The 20,761-nt window shown below is 36.9% G+C and overlaps 1 protein-coding gene across 1 annotated transcript; it reads right to left on the bottom strand.

The window, feature by feature from the left end:
• Positions 1–3,221: 3,221 nt before the first annotated feature.
• Positions 3,222–20,440, bottom strand: LOC132121983 (kinesin-like protein KIF22). The gene is made up of 13 exons (XM_059531762.1): positions 20,288–20,440; positions 19,872–20,067; positions 18,365–18,492; positions 17,651–17,805; positions 17,155–17,364; positions 15,794–16,187; positions 15,553–15,673; positions 13,843–13,963; positions 9,248–9,431; positions 4,174–4,262; positions 3,595–3,816; positions 3,441–3,500; positions 3,222–3,321 (listed from the first exon to the last, which is right to left on the bottom strand). Exons 2-13 carry the CDS (start codon positions 20,063–20,065, stop codon positions 3,292–3,294), a joined length of 1,908 nt encoding a protein of 635 aa, XP_059387745.1. The 5' UTR covers positions 20,066–20,067; positions 20,288–20,440; the 3' UTR covers positions 3,222–3,291.
• Positions 20,441–20,761: the final 321 nt, after the last annotated feature.

The following is a 20,761-nucleotide window of genomic DNA, read 5'->3' as shown; positions in this document are numbered from 1 at the left end:
GTTTATATATACAGTCGTGGCCAAAAGTTGAGAATTACATAAGTATTGGAAATTGGAAAAGTTGCTGCTTAAGTTTTTATTATAGCAATCTGCATATAATCCACAATGTTATGAAGAGTGATCAGATGAAATGCATAGTCCTTCTTTGTCATGAAAATTAACTTAATCCCAAAAAAACCCTTTCCACTGTATTTCATTGCTGTCATTAAAGGACCTGCTGAGATCATTTCAGTAATCGTCTTGTTAACTCAGGTGAGAATGTTGACGAGCACAAGGCTGGAGATCATTATGTCAGGCTGATTGGGTTAGAATGGCAGACTTGACATGTTAAAAGGAGGGTGATGCTTGAAATCATTGTTCTTCCATTGTTAACCATGGTGACCTGCAAAGAAACACGTGCAGCCATCATTGCGTTGTATAAAAATGGCTTCACAGGCAAGGATATTGTGGCTACTAAGATTGCACCTAAATCAACAATTTATAGGATCATCAAGAACTTCAAGGAAAGAGGTTCAATTCTTGTAAAGAAGGCTTCAGGGCGTCCAAGAAAGTCCAGCAAGCGCCAGGATCGTCTCCTAAAGAGGATTCAGCTGCGGGATCGGAGTGCCACCAGTGCAGAGCTTGCTCAGGAATGGCAGCAGGCAGGTGTGAGCACATCTGCACGCACAGTGAGGCCAAGACTTTTGGAAGATGGCCTGGTGTCAAGAAGGGCAGCAAAGAAGCCACTTCTCTCCAAAAAAAACATCAGGGACAGATTGATCTTCTGCAGAAAGCATAGTGAATGGACTGCTGAGGACTGGTGCAAAGTCATATTCTCAGATGAAGCCCCTTTCCGATTGTTTGGGGCATCTGGAAAAAGGCTTGTCCAGAGAAGAAAAGGTGAGCGCTACCATCAGTCCTGTGTCATGCCAACAGTAAAGCATCCTGACACCATTCATGTGTGGGGTTGCTTCTCATCCAAGGGAGTGGGCTCACTTACAATTCTGCCCAAAAACACAGCCATGAATAAAGAATGGTACCAAAACACCCTCCAACAGCAACTTCTTCCAACAATCCAACAACAGTTTGGTGAAGAAAAATGCATTTTCCAGCACGATGGAGCACCGTGCCATAAGGTAAAAGTGTTTTCTAAGTGGCTCGGGGACCAGAATGTTGAAATTTTGGGTCCATGGCCTGGAAACTCCCCAGATCTTAATCCCATTGAGAACTTGTGGTCAATCCTCAAGAGGCGGGTGGACAAACAAAAACCCACTAATTCTGACAAACTCCAAGAAGTGATTATGAAAGAATGGGTTGCTATCAGTCAGGATTTGGCCCAGAAGTTGATTGAGAGCATGCCCAGTCGAATTGCAGAGGTCCTGAAAAAGAAGGGCCAACACTGCAAATACTGACTCTTTGCATAAATGTCATGTAATTGTCGATAAAAGCCTTTGAAACATATGAAGTGCTTGTAATTATATTTCAGTACATCACAGAAACAACTGAAACAAAGATCTAAAAGCAGTTTAGCAGCAAACTTTTTGAAAACTAATATTTATGTAATTCTCAAAACCACGACTGTATATATATTTTCCCCTAAAATAATAAATTGTAACCCTATACTGTAAAAAATAAACTTTTATTTAACCAGATCTATACTCATAAAAATTGCACCTTTGGAACTAAAAAGCAAATAACTAAAGTTTTTTTTAATGGCATGCGATTTTACTAATTTGCAGTAATATCTCAGATATCACTTTTTTTCTGAACATTTTATTTCAGTTTACAGTGATCAGCATAAGGGAGGAAAAATCAATTCTTTCCATTAATTATTAAAGCAGTCATTATCGCCAAGTGTCACATTTATTTTGCCTGCTGAAAATGGTTCCCAACACTACTAAACAACAATGAAAATTCAAGTGAATGTAGTTCAGGTCTTGTTCATGCCCTGTGGTTCAGTGTGCCTGGCCGCTCTGGTCTGCTGCAGGGATGTCAGGCGTGTGAGTAATGAAGCGGTGATGACTGCAGGCCTTCAGCCGCTGCTGCTGCAGACACATCCACTCACCAACAACACATTTACATTCTCGTTCAGTTCAAAATGCAAATACTGAATGACAAGTCAAGGATATACAGAACCCTATATTGGCATTTAAGCCTTTGATAAAACACGTGACTAAACACCAAACCAAGGGGCTTCATTTGACAGACCCTTTTTGCAGAAATCGTTTAAAGGTTTTACGTTTTAAAAACAATTTAGTGGTAGATAAGATTATTTTTCACTGAAGAAACCAATAATATTGATAGAGGGCTCGCAGTTTAGCCAAAGCAACGGTTTGAAGTTAAACATCTTAATGGATTTATTTCTTCTAAATATGCAGGGTTTGCTTCACAAGACATTAACTGATGGACTGGTGTGGTTTGGATTGTGATGTTTTTATCAGCTGTTTGGACTCTCATTCTGATGGCACCCATTCACTGCAGAGGATGCATTGGTGAGCAACTGATGCAATGCTACATTTCTCCAAATCTGTTGCCATAAAGAAATAAACTTGTCTAGATCTTGAATGGCCTGAGGGTGAGAACATTTTCAGCAAATCAAAACTTTACGTTTAGTGATTGAGAGGTTTCTCTCTGTGGTCCTACAGAGAAACAGGATGCACCTGTGACCCAGATTCCCAGCGTGCTCAGGGTTCAGCCAATAGACAAGCCATTATCACAAAAAGCTGACATTTAAAAGGATATAATGATAGTACAGGCTAAAATGTTTTGTGCTTACAGTAATCTTTGAGCATAATTCTGAAATGTAATATTTTTGTTTTGTCTTTTGGAAGTTTAATTTCAAAATAGTCGAATGGATGCCTCTGAATGGTAAAATGGTAAATCTGGCTAGCAGCATGCACTGGCACAAACCATAATTTGGCATTAAGAAACTGTCAGGGTTTACTAAAGACACGCAATGAGTAACTCACAGCATCAGGCAGATCTCTGTAAAAGGATGTTAACAAATGATTTAGTTTGATTTATTAATCAACTATAAAATACAAAATAATCCTCAGAGAGCTTCTTTATGTGATGGTGGCATTTATTTAGTGCCGCGATAAATGATCAGTTCATTATAATAAAATAATAATTTAAAAAAAAGTTAAATACTAAAAAAGGCAAAAATAGTATGCCGAAATGATAGAAAACATGAAGCAGTCAAGTAAACAGAAGCTTGTACACAAAAAAAACCTGTACAAAATGTTACACTCAAAGTGTGTGTAAAAACATCTTAAAAACAAATGCTCCTCTTCAGACAGCGGCTCATGCGCTTCATTTTCCCATACTGCTGAGAATATTGGCCTGCGAGGGGAAGAAGAAAGAGTGTGACTCAAAGGAAATCTTCTAAATCACATTCTAGTCTGATTCTCTCCTGACACATTATTAAAGCTCCATATCAAGCGGACATTACTGACACAAACCTTTATGAAAGAGGAGAAACGTTTAGCTGTAATGCCTTCTATTTTCTTCAGGTCTTCCAACTACAAACAAAGAAAATAAAGAGAAAACTAAATATGAATTGAGGCTCTCTTGGTCAGAGTTTCACACTTCACAGGTGAAGAGCCAGACTTCTACCTGTGTGAAGTCCCCATGAATCTCTCTCCAGCCCATGATCAGTTTGGCTTTCTTGTCTCCGATCAGCTGCAGGCTCTTGAGATCCTTCAGAGAGCCGGAGTTGAGCGTCTGCAGGATCTTCTTCCTGGACTGCTCTAGTAATGCTGAATCCAGATGGGACTCCCAGTTGACCTCATCAGAAGGGGGACAATCCACACCTCCGTTCTCCTTCCCCTCACACACCTTACCAGCAGAAAAACCCATTTAATCTTCATGTCAAACAGCAAACTAACATCTCAGTTACTGTCAATAATTGGAAAATATACCATTGCTTGACAGCTTTTAATGAAACCTGAGAAATTTCCGTCAATCTTTTAAGTTCATTCACCCAAAACATGGTGCAAAACTTGCCAAACCATGCTTCAAAGTTCAAAGATAATAAATAAATGAATAAAAAAATTATGGTACTTTTGTTGGCTGTTACAGTCACAGCATGATTTTAAACGGACATGAATGGCAATTTCCCAAATCTCCTGGGCGGCACAATGTTAATTGTTGTACATTGTAAAACATGTAAAGAACAACCAGCAGCCCACTGACCTCGGTTTGGACACGTTTCTTCTTTTTATCCAAGAATTGTGAGGGTTTACACACCACAGCACACTGCTGCAAGGGCTGCACCTGAGAGACTGTTTGGACAGGAAAAAAGGGCCTTATTTACCAAATACTACAGTCTGAAATCTAGTGCTTAAAGAAATTCAACCAAAAAAATTAATAAAAATTGCTGAACATGTACTCAAACTTCAGCCCATCCAAAATGTGTTTATTTTTTTTAATCAGAACAGTTTTGGTGAAATTCCTTCACTTGCTCACCAGTGGATCCTCTTAAGTGAATGGGTGCCGTCAGAATGAGAGTAAAATGCATCACAATCCACAAGTTATCTACACAACTCCAGTCCATCGATTAACATCTTGAAGTGCAAAGATACAGTTTTGCAAGAAACAAATCCATCATTAGGGTGTTTTAACTATATACTGTTTCTTATGGACAAAATATGGTGTCCATAATACTGCCTTTTTTCAGTGAAAAAGTCCATCCCCTGTTGTCGTCGCACAACAAAATCTACGAACATATTGGTTTGAAACAGTTTTTGCTTGTAGACTGTGCTTTATCAACGTATACGGTTTATCACTCTCACTGTTTTTCCACTGTATTTTATTAAACTAAGCAACAACTTGATGTTAAAAACATTGTGATGGATCAGTTTCTTATAAACATGCAGCTTTTCACTTCACAAGATGTTAACTGATGTACTGAGTGGTGTGGATTACTTGTGATGTTTTTATCAGCTGTTTGGACTCATTCTGACGGCACCCATTCACTGCAGAGCATCCATTAGTGAGCAAGTGATGCCATGCTAATTTTCTCCAAATCTGTTCTAATGAACAAACAAACTGATCTATATCTTGAATGGCCTCAGGGTGGATACATTTTCAGGAATTCCAGACTAAGTTTAGATTTTCAGAAAATGCACTCTTTAAGGATTAGTTCACCCAAAAATGAAAATTACCATTTGTTTTACTCTCCCTTACACTAGTAAAAGTAACAGAGATGATCAGTTCACATGCACTGCTGCTTCACTTTATCTGAAGTGTCAACAGCGATCTATCACGCCACACACAAGAGTATGCGATTACTAGAAAAAAAATTGACAATTTTAAATCAGAGACTTTATTTCATATGAAAAGTAGCAAAGCTTAGCCTATGATTTTGATTTATTGGATGGGAGGCGCACTATATATATGGTTCATTCATCAACTGAAAACAGCATCAATTGGGATTTAAGAATCGATATTGGTTCATAAAAATGAGAATCTATTCAAATCGATTACTTTATTTTTTCCCCCTAGCCCTCGCATGTTTAGTTGTTTTTAGCGGACTTTGCCGTCACTGCGGGGTCCGTGTTGAGCACATTTCAGCCTTTAAACATTTTTAAGATGGATGAGTCAAAAGTATGAAGTATATTAATTTTAAACACTTATCAATATTATATTAAATAACATCAAAACATTTTACAGTTTAGATACATTTATAAAATTATTAATGAATTATCTTATCGATCCACTAGTTCATATTTACAGCTCTGTGTGTTTGCAGGGAAAAATCGTGGGTCGATTGAAAATGGTCCAGGTATCCATTTGAGTTTAAGTATTTGTTCAGCTGATTAAAAACTACCTTTTCTATAATTTTGCCTATAAAAGGAAGATTAGATATTGGTCTAAAATTGCTCAAAATGGTGTTATCAAGATTGCTCTTTTTCAGGAGGGGCTTAACAACTGCAGTTTTTAAGGAGTTTGGAAATGTCCCAGAAAGAAGTGAGGTGTTCACCACTTCTAAAAGAAAGAAGAGACCCGATTCAAACAACAAACAAACATATGCAAAGACTAGATAGTATGAGCTGCTAATACAAAAAATAATAATAAACTAAAAAAAAAAAACTATAGGGTCCTAGAAATGCAGTCCTGAAACTGTATAGTTTGCTGTATTGCAGACAGGAATACCCTACTCACAACAACAACCCCTAATGTCACATGGATTACTTCACTGATGTCCTTGCTACGTTTCTGGACATTGATCGTGTAAGGACACTTGCTGTCTATGGGAGGGTCTTATGAGGCATTCACACCAGATGTGACTTGGGCGAATATATCACACTATCCGCACGTAGTTGGACGCTTGAACATTGAGTTTACTTGCTTCATTCACACGTGAAATTAGCTTAATAACAGACGCGACTCCGCGTCATGGGAGGGGCTTCTGCCAGGTGAGTTCACGCAGCATTGTGATTTCAACCACCATGTATTCTGATAATTTTCTAATTATTACTGTTATCGCGTCATGAAATGTAGTTTTAAAATTTCAGACAAGAATCGAGATTCGCACGAATCGCAAGTCAAAATGCCCGAAACGCTCAATTCGCGCCGCAAGTTGTCTATTCGTGTCTTTGCATCAACTTAACATGTAAATCACTCGCGCTTAAAAGGACAGTTCACACAAAAATCTAAATTGTAATTAATAACTCACCCTCATGTCGTTCCAAACCAGTGAGAACCTCCGTTTATCTTCGGAAAACACAGTTTAAGATATTTTAGATTTAGTCCGAGAGCTCTCAGTCCCTCCATTGAAGCTGTGTGTACGGTATACGGTCCATGTCCAGAAAGGTAAGAAAAACATCAAAGTAGTCCATGTGACGTCAGTTAGAATTTTTTGAAGCATCGAAAATACTTTTTGGTCAAAAAATAGCAAAAACTAAGACTGTATTCATCATGGACTTCTCTTCCGTGTCTGTTGTGAGAGAGTTCAAAACAAAGCAGTTTGTCATATCCGGTTCGCAAACGAATCATTCGATGCAACCGGATCTTTTTATACCAGTTCACCAAATCGAACTGAATCGTTTTAAACGGTTCGCTACACCAATACAAATTAATCCACAAATGACTTAAGCTATTAACTTTTTTAATGTGGCTGACACTCCCTCTGAGTTAAAACAAACCAATATCCTGGAGTAATTCATGTACTCAAACAGTACACACAGTTTCAACGGAGGGACTGAGAGCTCTCAGACTAAATCTAAAATATCTTAAACTGTGTTCTGAAGATAAACAGAGGTCTCACTGGTTTGGAACGACATGAGGGTGAGTTATTAATGACAATTTAGATTTTTCGATGAACTAACCCTTTAACACTTAATTTGCGTCTGGTGTGAACTACAGATCGACCGATATGGGTTTTTCTATAGCCGACGTTTAGAGGTCAGGGTCAGCCGATGGCCGATATGTGCTGCCGATTTTTAGGGCAGATATCTTGATTTTTCCCCTTCATTTGCATGCTAAAATGTCACACTAATAATATATATACACATGTCAATCATTTACATAAGTTTTAGAGCTTTTATTATGCAGAATTTTTCAAGTTTGTTATGTTTGTTAATGTAAACTTAAATATACATTTAAATAAAAAATAAAATTGGATAAATAAAAATCAATTAAACTGAAAAGTATAATCTATAAAAAATAATTAATAGTAGTGCTGCAAACACACTAGAAACCAGCAACATTTGTGTTTGGTATAAATGACACAGAACATCTAAAGTGCATTCTAATTTCAAACTTACATAACAGTCTGTTCATTCATTATTAAAATAAATAAAGTACAGTCAACCAGACATATAAAAGGTTACACTGGTCAGTTTAAATAGACCGTAGTATACCAGTCCACTCTGCTGTTATGCCAAGGAGGTTTTTGCTCATGAGAAGAGGATGATCTTTTCCGTCTAGTTTACATTAAAAAAATAAAAAACATTATAGTTTAACATTCAGATACATTGTGAATATGGAAACCTTTGGATATGTGCAGAACGAGACGTGAGCAATAACCTCCAAATACATGTAGACAAACCCGCGCTCGCTCGTCCTCGTATGCAAGAACAAATAGGCTTAGCGGAACACAAATTCTAAATCGAACATTTTGCAGACCGGGATCAAACAAAAAAGTACTGGTCATAATACTTGCATAAAATGTTTGATGTGAAAAAAGCAGTTCACTGACTGCACAGCACAGCCACAAGCGCCACAGTTACATTTGCAGTTGTGTTTTAAAATACAACAACAAGCATAACAAAACCATTTAAAAAGGCGCATTCAGCGGTCTCCTTGATGGGAAACAATCAACAATTATCTCAAACATATTGCTCTCTCTTCATTTTATCAAATGATCATAATCACATCTATTCATTTTATAGTCCTGCTACTAGCATTTTATTCAGACTAAAACCCCTTTAATTCGGGTGAGAAAGCTTTTTTTCCCAAAGTGGCTTATGCACATTATAATAACACTGAAGACGCATTTTGCAGCATTAAGGTTATTAATTGATCGTTCATTTAAAAGAAGATCGATCATGGAAATTATCGAATATTGACATCGCTAAATGCAAATGAGTTGGATGGAAACCTGGCTATTGTCTGCATCAAATCATGCTTCCGAACAAATGTCATTCACCATTCTGGGCAGCTCCAGCACAGCTGTCTCTCCGAGCACGGTGCTGTCTGTGAGCGGCGGAGTAACGGAGCCCTCAATCACGCTGCAGTGTTTGTAAGAGCTGCCAACTTCTCCACCCCATTTACAGAGTGAGATTCTCGGACTACCTTTATCTCCCAGGACTGTTGTTGAATCTTCCAAATGTTTTGGCTTGGGGTGCTTCAAATGCGTCAGCAGCACTTTCCACCGCACCAATAACACGTTGGCTGCCCGCCAACGTGCCTGACTTTAAATTGGCGCTACCAAACATGGATATCTGCCGATATATTAAAAAAATGACAAATATCAGCCCGATATATCGGTCGACCCTTTAGTGTGAACGCACCATTACATGTTTGAAATGACATTAAGAGTGAGTAGTTAATGACTGAATTTTCATTTTTGGATTAACTTACCCTTGAAGAGCACAGCAACTGCATCACCACAGAAACAAAGCATACTAACAGCACAACTCAAGAGGCAGAGAAGAAATCTTCAAAGGATCATGAAACACTAAACCACTTCAATCAATACTGGGTTCTTCTGCATAAAGAGTGTCCCAGGAGGGCTGTAAGGATAAAATTAACCACATCCTACCCTGTAACGGTGTGACCACTGCCTGCTGTTTGCGTGGTTTGGCGGCTGTAGACTGTTTTCTGTGCAGTGGAGGCAGATCTGTTTTAAAGAGAAGCGCATCTTTGGACTCTCTCTCTGTGGTTTCATTCTGCTTGTTAAACAGGTTTGCTTTGTCCTCCAGCTCTTTCTGTTTCTCCTTCAACATCTATGAGAAGACAGCATAAGATATTTGAAATCACCCATTAATTGATGTTGAAGTGGTTTTCCAAACAGAGCACTCATGCCCAACTGAAAACTAGGTTTACATGGACTCTGCAACTGGTTTTAGCAATCCGGCCTAATTTGCTATCTGGCCTAAAATGATGAATTTACCACAAGTAAGAGGGACGTTTGTTTCACTGCTGCTTCTTTCCAGAGAAACTTGTTTTTTTTCACCCTATCGCAATGCATTGAAATTAGGCCTGTCGAATCGATCACGATTATTTATTCATTTACTTTTTAACGCCATGCCAGCATCAAGACTATTTTCCTGCCAATCTCTGCACAAGTTATACAAGGTATACAATTAACTATAGATTATAAAAGTCATTTCAGATGTACTCTACACAAATTCTAAAATACTTTTAGGTATTAATCATGATTAAAAGCATCCAAAATAAAAGCTTGTTTACATAATGTGCGTTTACTGTGTATGTATATATAAATGCACATATTTAAGAAATGTAATGTATATATTTACATATAAATATGGAAACACATACATACACTATTTCATATGTTTTATATACCGTATTTTTCGGACTATAAGTCGCACCTGATTACAAGTCGCATCAGTCCAAAAATACGTCATGAGGGAAAAAAACATAAGTCGCACTGGACTATAAGTCGCATTTATTTAGAACCAAGAGAAAACATTACAGTCTACAGCTGCGAGAGGGCGCTCCGTGTCTTCAGTGTAGACTACAGGAGAACTGAGCAGCATAGAGCGCCCTCTCGCGGCTGGAGACTGTAATGTTTTCTATTGGTTCATTTCTATTGGTTCATTTCTCTCGGTTCATGTCAAATTAATTGATAAATAAGTCGCACCTAACTATAGTCCGAAAAATACAGTACACACACACGTGTGTATTTATGCATGCATACTGTATTAACATGATAAATATACACAGTACACACTTAAGCCCTATTCTGGTGGTAAATGTTTATCAGGGGGACGAAAGTGACTTTCACCATTTACAGGGAGTAGTTTGATTTAATATTTCTCACCACTAGGGCTGGGATAAACGATTATTTTATAAACGATTAATCTAGCGATTAGTTTTTCGATGCATCGATTAATCTAACGATTAATTTTTCCGGACCGATTCGATTTCGATTATCTCCCCATTAATTGACTACTAACAATTTATACATGTTGATTTACATATCAGAATGAAAAAAAAACATGAATTCCTTAATATTGCAATATGTTTATTGCTCTTAAAATTACAAAATAAAAGACTGACTAAGAATGCATTACTTTGCACTTGTATAGAGATAGCATTCAATAAAACCTTGAAGCCTTGAAAACACATAGCTTACTGAAACAAGCTTACTGAACACATAGGGCCTAGCTTACTGAAAAAAGTTCTTCTTTCAGATGAAAATAACAACAACTAGCATTCAATAAAAAAGGTCACCCAAAATACTTGTTTAGAGCAATTAAAAGAATACAGTAACCAATGTAAACTTGAGGGCTTTAAGTTAATACAGATAGTGCTTTTCCAAAAAAAAAAAAAAAAAAAAAAAAAAAAAAAAAAAAAAAAATTAACAGTGGGAGCCAGCAGCCTGTCATGGAGAAAAAAAAAATCTCAGAATGCTCCACCTGAAACTTTGGCGTTCCGCCCTTTTTCTATTGTGTCTAATGATTTTGATTAATATGCACGAGAGAGAGAGAGAGAGAGAGAGAGAGAGAGAGAGAGAGAGAGAGAGAGAGAGAGAGAGAGAGAGAGAGAGAGCTCGTGTAGTTTGAAGACTGAGTGCGCGAGAAACTTTGGTGTTTGGCCCTTTTTCTATCGTGTTTAATGATTTTGATTAATATACACAAGGGAGAGAGAGAGCAAGAAGTGCTCGTGTTGTTTGAAGACTGAGTTTGCGCGCGCAGCCGGGGCTCTCTCTCGTACGCGCCCTGTCACTGTCACTCACCGATCAAATAAGGCTTTGACAGCCGCCAAAAAAAAAGATCAATGCAGAAAAACCCCTGGATTGGTTATATAACGTTGGACAGAATGTTGATCCGGCCATCGCGTATATTCAGCGCACATAAGGTAAACGTTTTGCAAACGTTTTTTAGAGAAATAAAAACAGGTCGACGAATCGATGCGCATATTTTGCGTCGACGTATTTTTTGCGTCGACGTCATCGATGACCTCGACGCGTTGTCCCAGCCCTACTCACCACCTTCATTAAAATCCCCAGCCTAATAACCTACTGTCTATTTGACACACACCAAGGTCGTGTGGTAATTTAATCGCCGTCAGAATCAGAGTTTACAAGAAATTGATTCAAAATTCAGTGCTTAAAACCTTTTTGAGCACTCCCAAACACTGAAAGATACGTTAACGGTTGTATTTCGGTGTAGTTTGCATAAATATTTATTTCTGAAACGCTGTAAAGTATTTTAAAGGACAATACTTCATAACTGCTCACAGCGACAGAGTAGAAAGAGAAGAATACAATACGGTTTTAAAACGTGTATTATAAACGGACATATACGCTACAGGGCTCGACATTAACACTTATCCGCTTGTCCGGGACAAGTGGATTTTGTGAAGGGCCAAGTGAAAATTTTACTTGCCCAACCGGACAAGTAACCTGATCAAAATTTTAATAACAAACAATAACTAGGGCAGCACTGAAAATTTGGTGAAAATTATCCTGATTTTATTACTTTCAGTGTAAACGACGACTATTAAAAGATAATGTATTGACAATATCAAGGTCTCGTCAGCTGAGGCACATGCAGCCAGTCTGACTCGGAGAAATCAACACTAGAAGCGCAGCAGCACACAAAAACAAAAATGAACGAACATGCATATAAATATTCTATATAATATATGCAATATCACATGACCAGGAGTGATGTTTTTCTGACTTTCAGCTCGATTGCAAATGTGATCTTGTTTTTTTTTTCAACTTTATTCAAATAAACAAGAAATATTAACGGACTTACATTTTAGACATATTATGGATCATTTTGCTCCAAAAGAATCATTGCATTTTTCCAACATTTCATATTTGTAGGTCAAAAAAGTAAAACATTAATCTAAAAACATTTTTTTTTGCATTTGGACAGATGGAGTTTGTTGATACTGATTTTATTTGAATAGTAACAACCATAATGTCTTATTATTCTAACTTAATATATTGATCACATGTAAGAATTCAACGTAAATGGAGACGTACATTTAATCAGTTTAGGAAAATATTGTTCTTCATAAAGTTAAAAAGAGTAACAGCAATCAATTTAAGGCAAATATAAAAAATATGCTGATTAAAGTAATACCCGATAAACCACTGATGAGACTGTTTCAGAATAAATTACATTTGTGCCAAAAAATAAAAAAATAAATAAAATAAAAATTCCCCCAAGGCAAGTAACTTTTTTTACTCTGACAAGTGAATGATTGATTTACTTGTCGAAAGGACAAGCTCATGTCAAAGCTTAATGTCGAGCCCTGGGCTTCATAACTATAACGCATATAATTATAATAGAACAATAGTGCATCTTTTTAAACAGATTTAAATAAAACAATAAATTGGATTTTATATACATAAAATATGCTTGGAATAATACATTTTACATAAGTATTTTTAAATGGAATTTACACAATAAGAATTAGGGATGGGCGTTTTCCACAAATATCACATTCGAATATTTGAGCTTACAAAAAACAAATATTCGAATATTTGTTTACTTATATTAAGTTTAATGAGACAGACGTTATTTTTCAACAACATTTATTGTTTCCATCATTTTGAACTTTTGATTACACATCGTGTTTTGTAGCTGAAAACCTTTAACAATGCGTGCAAACAAACAAAAGTACAGATTAAAAGCAAAAAAGAAAAAAAAAAGCCAACAAAGAAAAAAAAAGTGAACAAAAGAAAAAACAAAGGAAAAACGCTCATAATGGAAGCGACGCGGTCATGATGCAACGGCAGATGCCTCAGGAGCGCTTTGGAAAGGAGAAAGCTGCGTGCCTAGCGTTTTCCACGCGTTTTTAGGGGCAATATGTGAACGGCGACTTATTCATTCATTAATTTTTGCTTGCATACATCTTCAAATATGCCGTGGAGAATCACAGAAAGTGACCAAATTAGGTTTTGTGAACTTTTTTTTTTTTGCGAAATTCGAATATCATTTTTATCTATCGAATAATTAGAGCAGAACGAATATTCGAATTTTCGACTATCCGTGCACACCCCTAATAAGAATACATTTTGTAAATAAAAGAATTTATTTTTAAAGCAGACAATTTTGTGACTGTTACAATAAATCCATTTGACAGCCCTAATATAAATAGACATAGAAATGTTGTTCTGACCAAGCAATAGAATCAAATGCTCAACGATACCTGTATTTCCTTACGGGACTGTGCTACAGTTTTGAGCAAGTTGAGTCTCTCCCTTTCAGCCGAGCCCATCATCATCTTCTCCAGGGCCAGAAGTCTTTCCAGAACTGTAGAATCTGGTGAACTGAAAGACATTTTAACTTTTAGCACGTGTGTGTGTACGTATGTATGCATTTATGGTTGACCGACCGGTTGACCGGCCATAAATCGGAACCGGCCGGTTTTTGCTTAAAATACGCTATCGGCTGGTTTTTGGTCTTTTTTTCGGCCGATTTTTCCAGAAGTGTGCCTGCGTGCACAGACTACATTGCAATCATTCGCCATGTCATTTGCGTGGAAGTATTTCAAAATCTGTGCGCAGGACACTGGCAGTGCAGAGCTACATGTCTAAGGCACAGATAGCAGGACGCGAACAGCCGTTGTTGTACTTGCGCACAAAATATGAGTCCCTTTCCTGCACTCAATGAAGCTGCGCGAGCGTACTGTACCTGTCCGCGCCCTGCATAAGCGGAGACAGTGAAGGGATGTTCAGCTCAACTTTTTATGTGTTGGATGAGAAACTAAACAGACGAAACTGACAAAACTGAAAGTTTTTTTGTTTTGTTTTTTAAAGTAGAACTTGCATACATGTTTGAAAAGCCAGAAGTAAACATCAGTTCTGTATAGGAAGATTATTTTTATGTCACCTTAAAATTACATCGACTTAATTTGATTTAAAAATCACCTGCGGTAGCACAATGAAAAAAAGTGTTTCATTCATGCAATTTAAATTTTTTAGAGTAATGATTCACATCTATATTTTTTTTTTAACTTGAGACAACAGTTATTTATTTTTCATTGACAAGTAAAAAAATATGTGAATCATTACCCAATTTTCTTTTTTTTTAATTGGATGAATGAAACACTTTGCATCTTTGTTTTATTCGCACCAACATTATTTGATTTTAACATTTTGGAATAATGTATTTATATATCATACTTTTATTTAGTCTCACTGGTAAAGACCTTTTTTTTTTTTTTTTTACCAAAAAACAAAACAAAATACTGAAAAAACAAAAAAACTGAATGCTGATTAAGAAACCTCTTATTGAATGCGTGTTGATTGTGGTGTTTGGACTGTAGAACTATGCAGTTGTTGCCTTTAATTTCACACGGTTACAGTTAATCTTTTAATTTAAGGCCAGTTCTCTGTAGTTTCAGCCTAATTCAAAAACAAAAGCTAAATGCTGATGTCTGCACCATCTATGTTTGTATTGAATGTAGGCTACTAACTGTGCAGATACTGCCGTTAATTTCAGATGGTTATGGTTTTCAATAGCCAAAAGCTAGTATACATTGTGTATACATTCATTTCATTTTTGGGTGAACTTTGGTGAATTTAAGGTTGTTTAGCTTTACTTTGAGGGTTAATTCACAAACCCCAATGCAAAATTAAATTAATTTGAAAGCTATTCACAGTAAACAAACAGAGATTTACACTTAAATATATTCAAAAGGCTGAGAATTCACAATTTTAGCTCGATCACCTAGCACTACAGCACACATGTCCTCCCTATTCATGTCCAGTGAGGCACATTCAGCTTGTGGTTTTTACAATAGGGAGCGTTCCTTTGAGCACCAGCTACCAAATCATGGCCTACTGCACAAAGCCAAGACCTGTTAAAGTGCTCATACAACGAATTTATTCATCTGTTGTAACACATGCAGTCTTACCTCTGTGGATGTATGGGTGGAGACGAGGACCGTTCAGCTTTCTTCCCCTCTTTAGAATATATGTTATGGGGCTCACCAGAACCTCCAGCCTCCTGTTCCTCTCTGGCTCTCTTTCCAGGAGCTAAGAGTGAAGGGATAAAAATATTATTATTATATACCCTATTATAAACACACATTTTATATATATATATATATATATATATATATATATATATAAAACACATATAACTGCACTGCTTACCAATCATAGGAGCCAGAACGGTTTCCCTGACAAAGGGCCGATTGACAATCTGCTTAGACTTGGCGGCGAAGTTGAGGGCTGAGAAGGTGTCAAAGTAGTATATGTACTCTGGTGCTATGTTTGTGATCATGACTGAATGGGCCGAACCACCCAGAGAGTCCTGCAGCAGACGGGTCAGTTTACTGTCTCTGTAGGGCACGCGGCCCCCGGCCCCTGTGTTCAGAGCGTCCACCACTTTACTGAGGGTGAAGAGGGACAGGTTGATGGCCCCGCTCTCTTTCAGACGGATGCCCTGGTTTCCCGTGCGCCGGTTGTCTTCTGAACCTGCCAGGTCAACTAAATACAGCTTTCCTGTTTGCTGTCTGTGTGGCGGCCCACGCTGAGACTTCACCACCTGAGAGGAGCAAACATATGCATTCAAGTGATTATTAGTCTTTTGTAGAGAGCCGGTAACTTTATAGGGCTCATTGAAATCACAGTACTGTGCAAAAGTCTTGGTTTTAAAAAATGGTTTTAAGTCAGTTATTTCTATGTTTTGCTGTAGTGTGTCAATAAGAAATATCGGTTTACATTTCCAAACATTATTTTTGCCATTGAATGTAATAATCCAGTGAGATTTTTGCTTGCACAAGGAGTCTGACAGCAGCTAGTGCTCCACACAGAGATCTGATCATCATCAGTCTGTCTGGAGTAGCATGAAGAAACAGAACAAACTGAGACAGACTCAGTCCAGAAGAATGCTGCCAATGTCTCCAAAACCCTTAAAAGAAATACTGCAAAGCTACAGTACTGTACAAAGTTTTAGGCACTTGTTTAAAAATGCTGTAAAGTTGAGGATGCCATAAACAGATTTTAATTATTAAATTCTATTAACTTAACTAAATTAAATCAACATTTGTTGTGACCACACTATGTGTTAAAAATAGCTTTTGTCCTTTGTGCACTTGCATTGTTTTTCAGGTAGCTTTGCAGGTTTCTTGAATTGTCTTGGAGACACTGCCACAGTTCTTCTGGATTGAGTCTGTCCCAGTTTGGTCTGTTTTTTCATGTTACACAATCAGATTAAGTGCACTGCCCTACTTCAGATTTATTCGCCCCAAACTGAAAAAATTCTGCAACATGATGCATTATATAGTAAAATCCACATTGCAAAAATCATAAAACCCTACATATACAATGTTACCATAAAATGTTCTCTCTCCCAAAGACAACCAGCAGACACTGAAAGCGGCAGTGGTATATTCTGATAGAGAGATTTCATTTCAGCACCAGCTACCAAATCATGGTCTACCACACAGAGACCAGGACCTGTTAAAGTGCTATGGAGGAACTAGAAAGAAGAGAAGTGTGCATGTTCAAACCTTTATGAGGAGGATAGCGTGACTGCGGCTGGAGCGCTGGTTGAGTTTAGTCGAGGCTGTGGTGCGGTTTAGACTCGCGGGGATAAAATGAGTGTCGAAATCGGTAAAGGATGAAAGGGGTGTGTGCGTTAGTCCGGGAATGAGGATGTTTCTGTCCTTGTCTTCACGGATGGGCAGGTCCTGGGAACCCGGGGACAACAGGTCCAGCACCTACAGACATAAAGACTTCAATATTCCAGAAGAGCTGCCCACAAACATTTATACTTACAAAATTATTTATTTAAAAAAAATTTAAACTGCTGTTCTTTTGAGCTTACCCATCTAAAAAAAGTAATAATAATAAATAACCGGTAAAAACATTTAAATGCTGATAAGGTGTTTCTAAAGCAGCAAATCAGCCTGTTAGAATGATTTCTGAAGGATCGTGTGACACTGAAGACTGGAGTAATGATGCTGAATACCCACAGAAATATTGTTTTTTCTCAAGACGTATTACCTTTTCATTGTAGATCTCAAGGTAAGACATCCCAACAGAGTATTCCCAACCATCCTGCTCCTTCTCCTGAGCGTCAACCAGCTTGAAGACCTCCTTAACAGCTCTGGGAATAACACCCGGCTGCTCTTGACTGCCGAGCATGGTGTGGGTCTTACCTAAAGGAAGGAATACCAAAAATGTTAAGACTGTGAAAGGACTATATTATGGCACTTCATAATAATCTAAAAAAAAAAAACAGTTACTCGAGAAGGCTGGTTTTTAAGGACTAAAATCAGAGATCACAATATAGTTTTTTTTTTAATGCAATGACTGTGGCAACTTTAACATTTGTGGGGATACTATGGCAAAATTATCAATTTCCTTAAATTATATTCGTAAAAAATATTAACTTTGAATAACCTGAAGACTAAAAGCTTCATCATACACTTAGAAAATGATGAGCTATATCACCTTCATGGACACTAGAGGTGAGACAATTCACTTAGCTCACGAGATGAGACAAAATAGATACTTGGTTCACTAGAATGAGACGTTCAATGACAAATAACTTTTCTTTTAATCAAAAAAAGCAAAACGCTGTGCTCAACAAAATAATGCAGTTGTATTTTGAAATATTTTAATCTAGAGCCAGGTAAAACTACAAAAGGAGCCAACAACGGAACAGGATGTGGTGGCATTCTTTCAATCTCCACGAGACACAGAAACTAGTCATACCTGCTCCGGTGGGTCCATAGGCAAAGACACTGGCGTTCTGACCATTAAGGATGTGTGGGAGGATGGGCTTGACCGAGGTCAGAAACACCTCCTGCTGTGTGGTCTGTTCACCGTGAAACACGTCGAACCTGCAATCAAATACACTAATTTAAATGCAAAGTTTAAAATCAATCAAATGCACAAAAAATAAATACATTAAATAACTGTCACTCTGTGGGAAGCCTAAATTCACATCACTATATTACAATTAAATCCTAATCTAATCATGATGAAATACATAGCGTAGGAAAGGTCTAAGGCTCCTAAATAGATTTTTACACCAACAATGTTTTTTGTTAAAAATTATGCAGGAAAAGTAAAAGATTAATTTATGACAAGAGTGCACCTAAAAAAAAAAAGAAAGAAAAAAACTACATAAGAGTTCTGACCTGTCAAAAAAAAAAAAAAAAAGTATATATATATATATATATATATATATATATATATATATATATATATATATATGAATGAGTTCCAACACTATAATAATAAAAAAACAAATAATTTTTAAGTCATTATAAATTCATAACATTTTGTTCCTAAAAAAAAAAAACCTTGCAGAAAAATATAGCGTTTCAATAAATAAAGCTCAATGTGGATGACAAATAGAAGGGTCAAGTTAGTTTCAGTCATAATTTCAGATTTGTGATAGCTTTTCATAAAATTAGAAATAAATAAATAAATATATATACCCTTGAAAATCCATTCCACAGGGTAATGAAGACAGACACTGATAAATATTGTCCAATTACATTATTTACAAAATGATGACCTGGAGACTACATGTGTTTTTTGTAATTCAAAAAAGGAATCCACTGAATATCTAATATTCAAATTCACAAAACTAAAGATTCGACTATCTGGTAAAGATATGTTTTTGTAATATAAAAACACGATTTTGGAGCAAAATTTGGTGATTAACCTAATAATTATACATACGGAAAATACCATACACACAAACAGAAATGTAATAATAATGAACCTAACATATATATCATTTAAAATTGAGCTCAAGCATTATATTGAGGCCCTAAAAGATGCAAGAAAAAAAAAGCAAAACGGGATGTATAGACTTTTTGAATCCTTATCTTTTTGGAACTTTTTGTTTTTTACAAAACAAAATCTTTGTTTATTTTTTTTAACCCTGTAGTTTTACTTTCTTAGTTTTCCTTCTTTCTTTCTGTTGTTTCTTTTGATGTTTTATGAATGTAATAGATAATAGTTTAACACACTGTGATCCTCTGTATGTTGTTAATGTTCTTGTTATGCACAATATAAGCATAAATGAGAGTTTCTCTCTCTAATAATCCAAACATTAGTCAGAGAAGTTTGACATCAGCACTAGCTCCCAAACCATGAACAGCTAAAGCACTTAATACTGCAGGAGAGAGAAAATGAGAGGATTGAGGAAGAAGAAATGGAAGTACTAGAAACACTTAAAGTGAAAATTTGAAGAATGATGACTGACTGGTATTGCAGGGTCTCAGTGGCGTTCCTCCAGTTGATGATCTCCAGCTTCTGAGGCCCCAGACCCCTGACACAGGGCCCTTCTTTCTTCTCATCCTGCGGCTCCATGTAGGGCCTGAGCCGAACCGCCACTCGAACCCGAGAGGCCCGTCTGGATCCAGCAGCTCCATCGCTCACAGCGACACGGAGGGCCATCTCTGACATCAAATATACAACACACACAAACATACATCCTGACATCAAAAAGCATTATCTTTTATTAATAAAAGCAGAAGTGCATATACTGTGGATGGGAAGTATTTCACCTTTCTGAATGTGTTTATTAAAGCTCCACGGCCGCTGAATCAAAGCGCTGACGTGTTTCGCTTTTTAAAAGCAAAACGTGTACATTCTAGATAAACATTATATGAAATTTACCTTTTGTGTTGTAGAACTATTAACCCAAGTCTCTGTTTGTGTAGTCTGCTCTCTGGCACGATATAAAGTGTTATATTGATAAACTTTCTTCAATACATCATCACAGCTCAGTAAACTCCTCAACAATGGCGCCCGTCGCTCTAAGCACCGTTATTTTCAAAAAGATGAAGACCCCGCCCCCTTCAATAGATTTAACCAATCCGCACACCCGAGTCCAGGAGCCCGCCTTCTTCTTTGAAATTTTAACGGAAGAAAGAGACGCGTTGTATTCCCATCATTCGGCAGCATAGAGGAATAACTTTTATAATCTATTTTTCAAAATCAGAAATACAATTTTTTTTCCAAACGTCATGCAAGAAACAATGATATCGAAAATGACTTGAGAACAATCTGATTTTTAATATAGAAAAATAAATAAATATTAGTTTCACATAGTGAATCTACAAAGGGTTTCTATTTGCTAAAGTATAATAA

This window comes from Carassius carassius, chromosome 40 (assembly GCF_963082965.1).
Source record: "Carassius carassius chromosome 40, fCarCar2.1, whole genome shotgun sequence".
Classification (NCBI taxonomy): domain Eukaryota; kingdom Metazoa; phylum Chordata; class Actinopteri; order Cypriniformes; family Cyprinidae; genus Carassius; species Carassius carassius.
This window is presented reverse-complemented; position numbering and strand designations above follow the sequence as displayed.

Excerpts from the sequence above, each read along its gene's own strand:
- LOC132121983 (XM_059531762.1), bottom strand. The coding sequence starts at position 20,065 with ATGGCCCTCCGTGTCGCTGTGAGCGATGGAGCTGCTGGATCCAGACGG. Across the intron at positions 17,365-17,650 it reads TTGAGATCTACAATGAAAAG|GTGCTGGACCTGTTGTCCCC; the intron begins GTAATACGTCTT and ends TTATGTCTGTAG. Across the intron at positions 3,322-3,440 it reads GTTTCTCCTCTTTCATAAAG|GCCAATATTCTCAGCAGTAT; the intron begins GTTTGTGTCAGT and ends TTCCCCTCGCAG.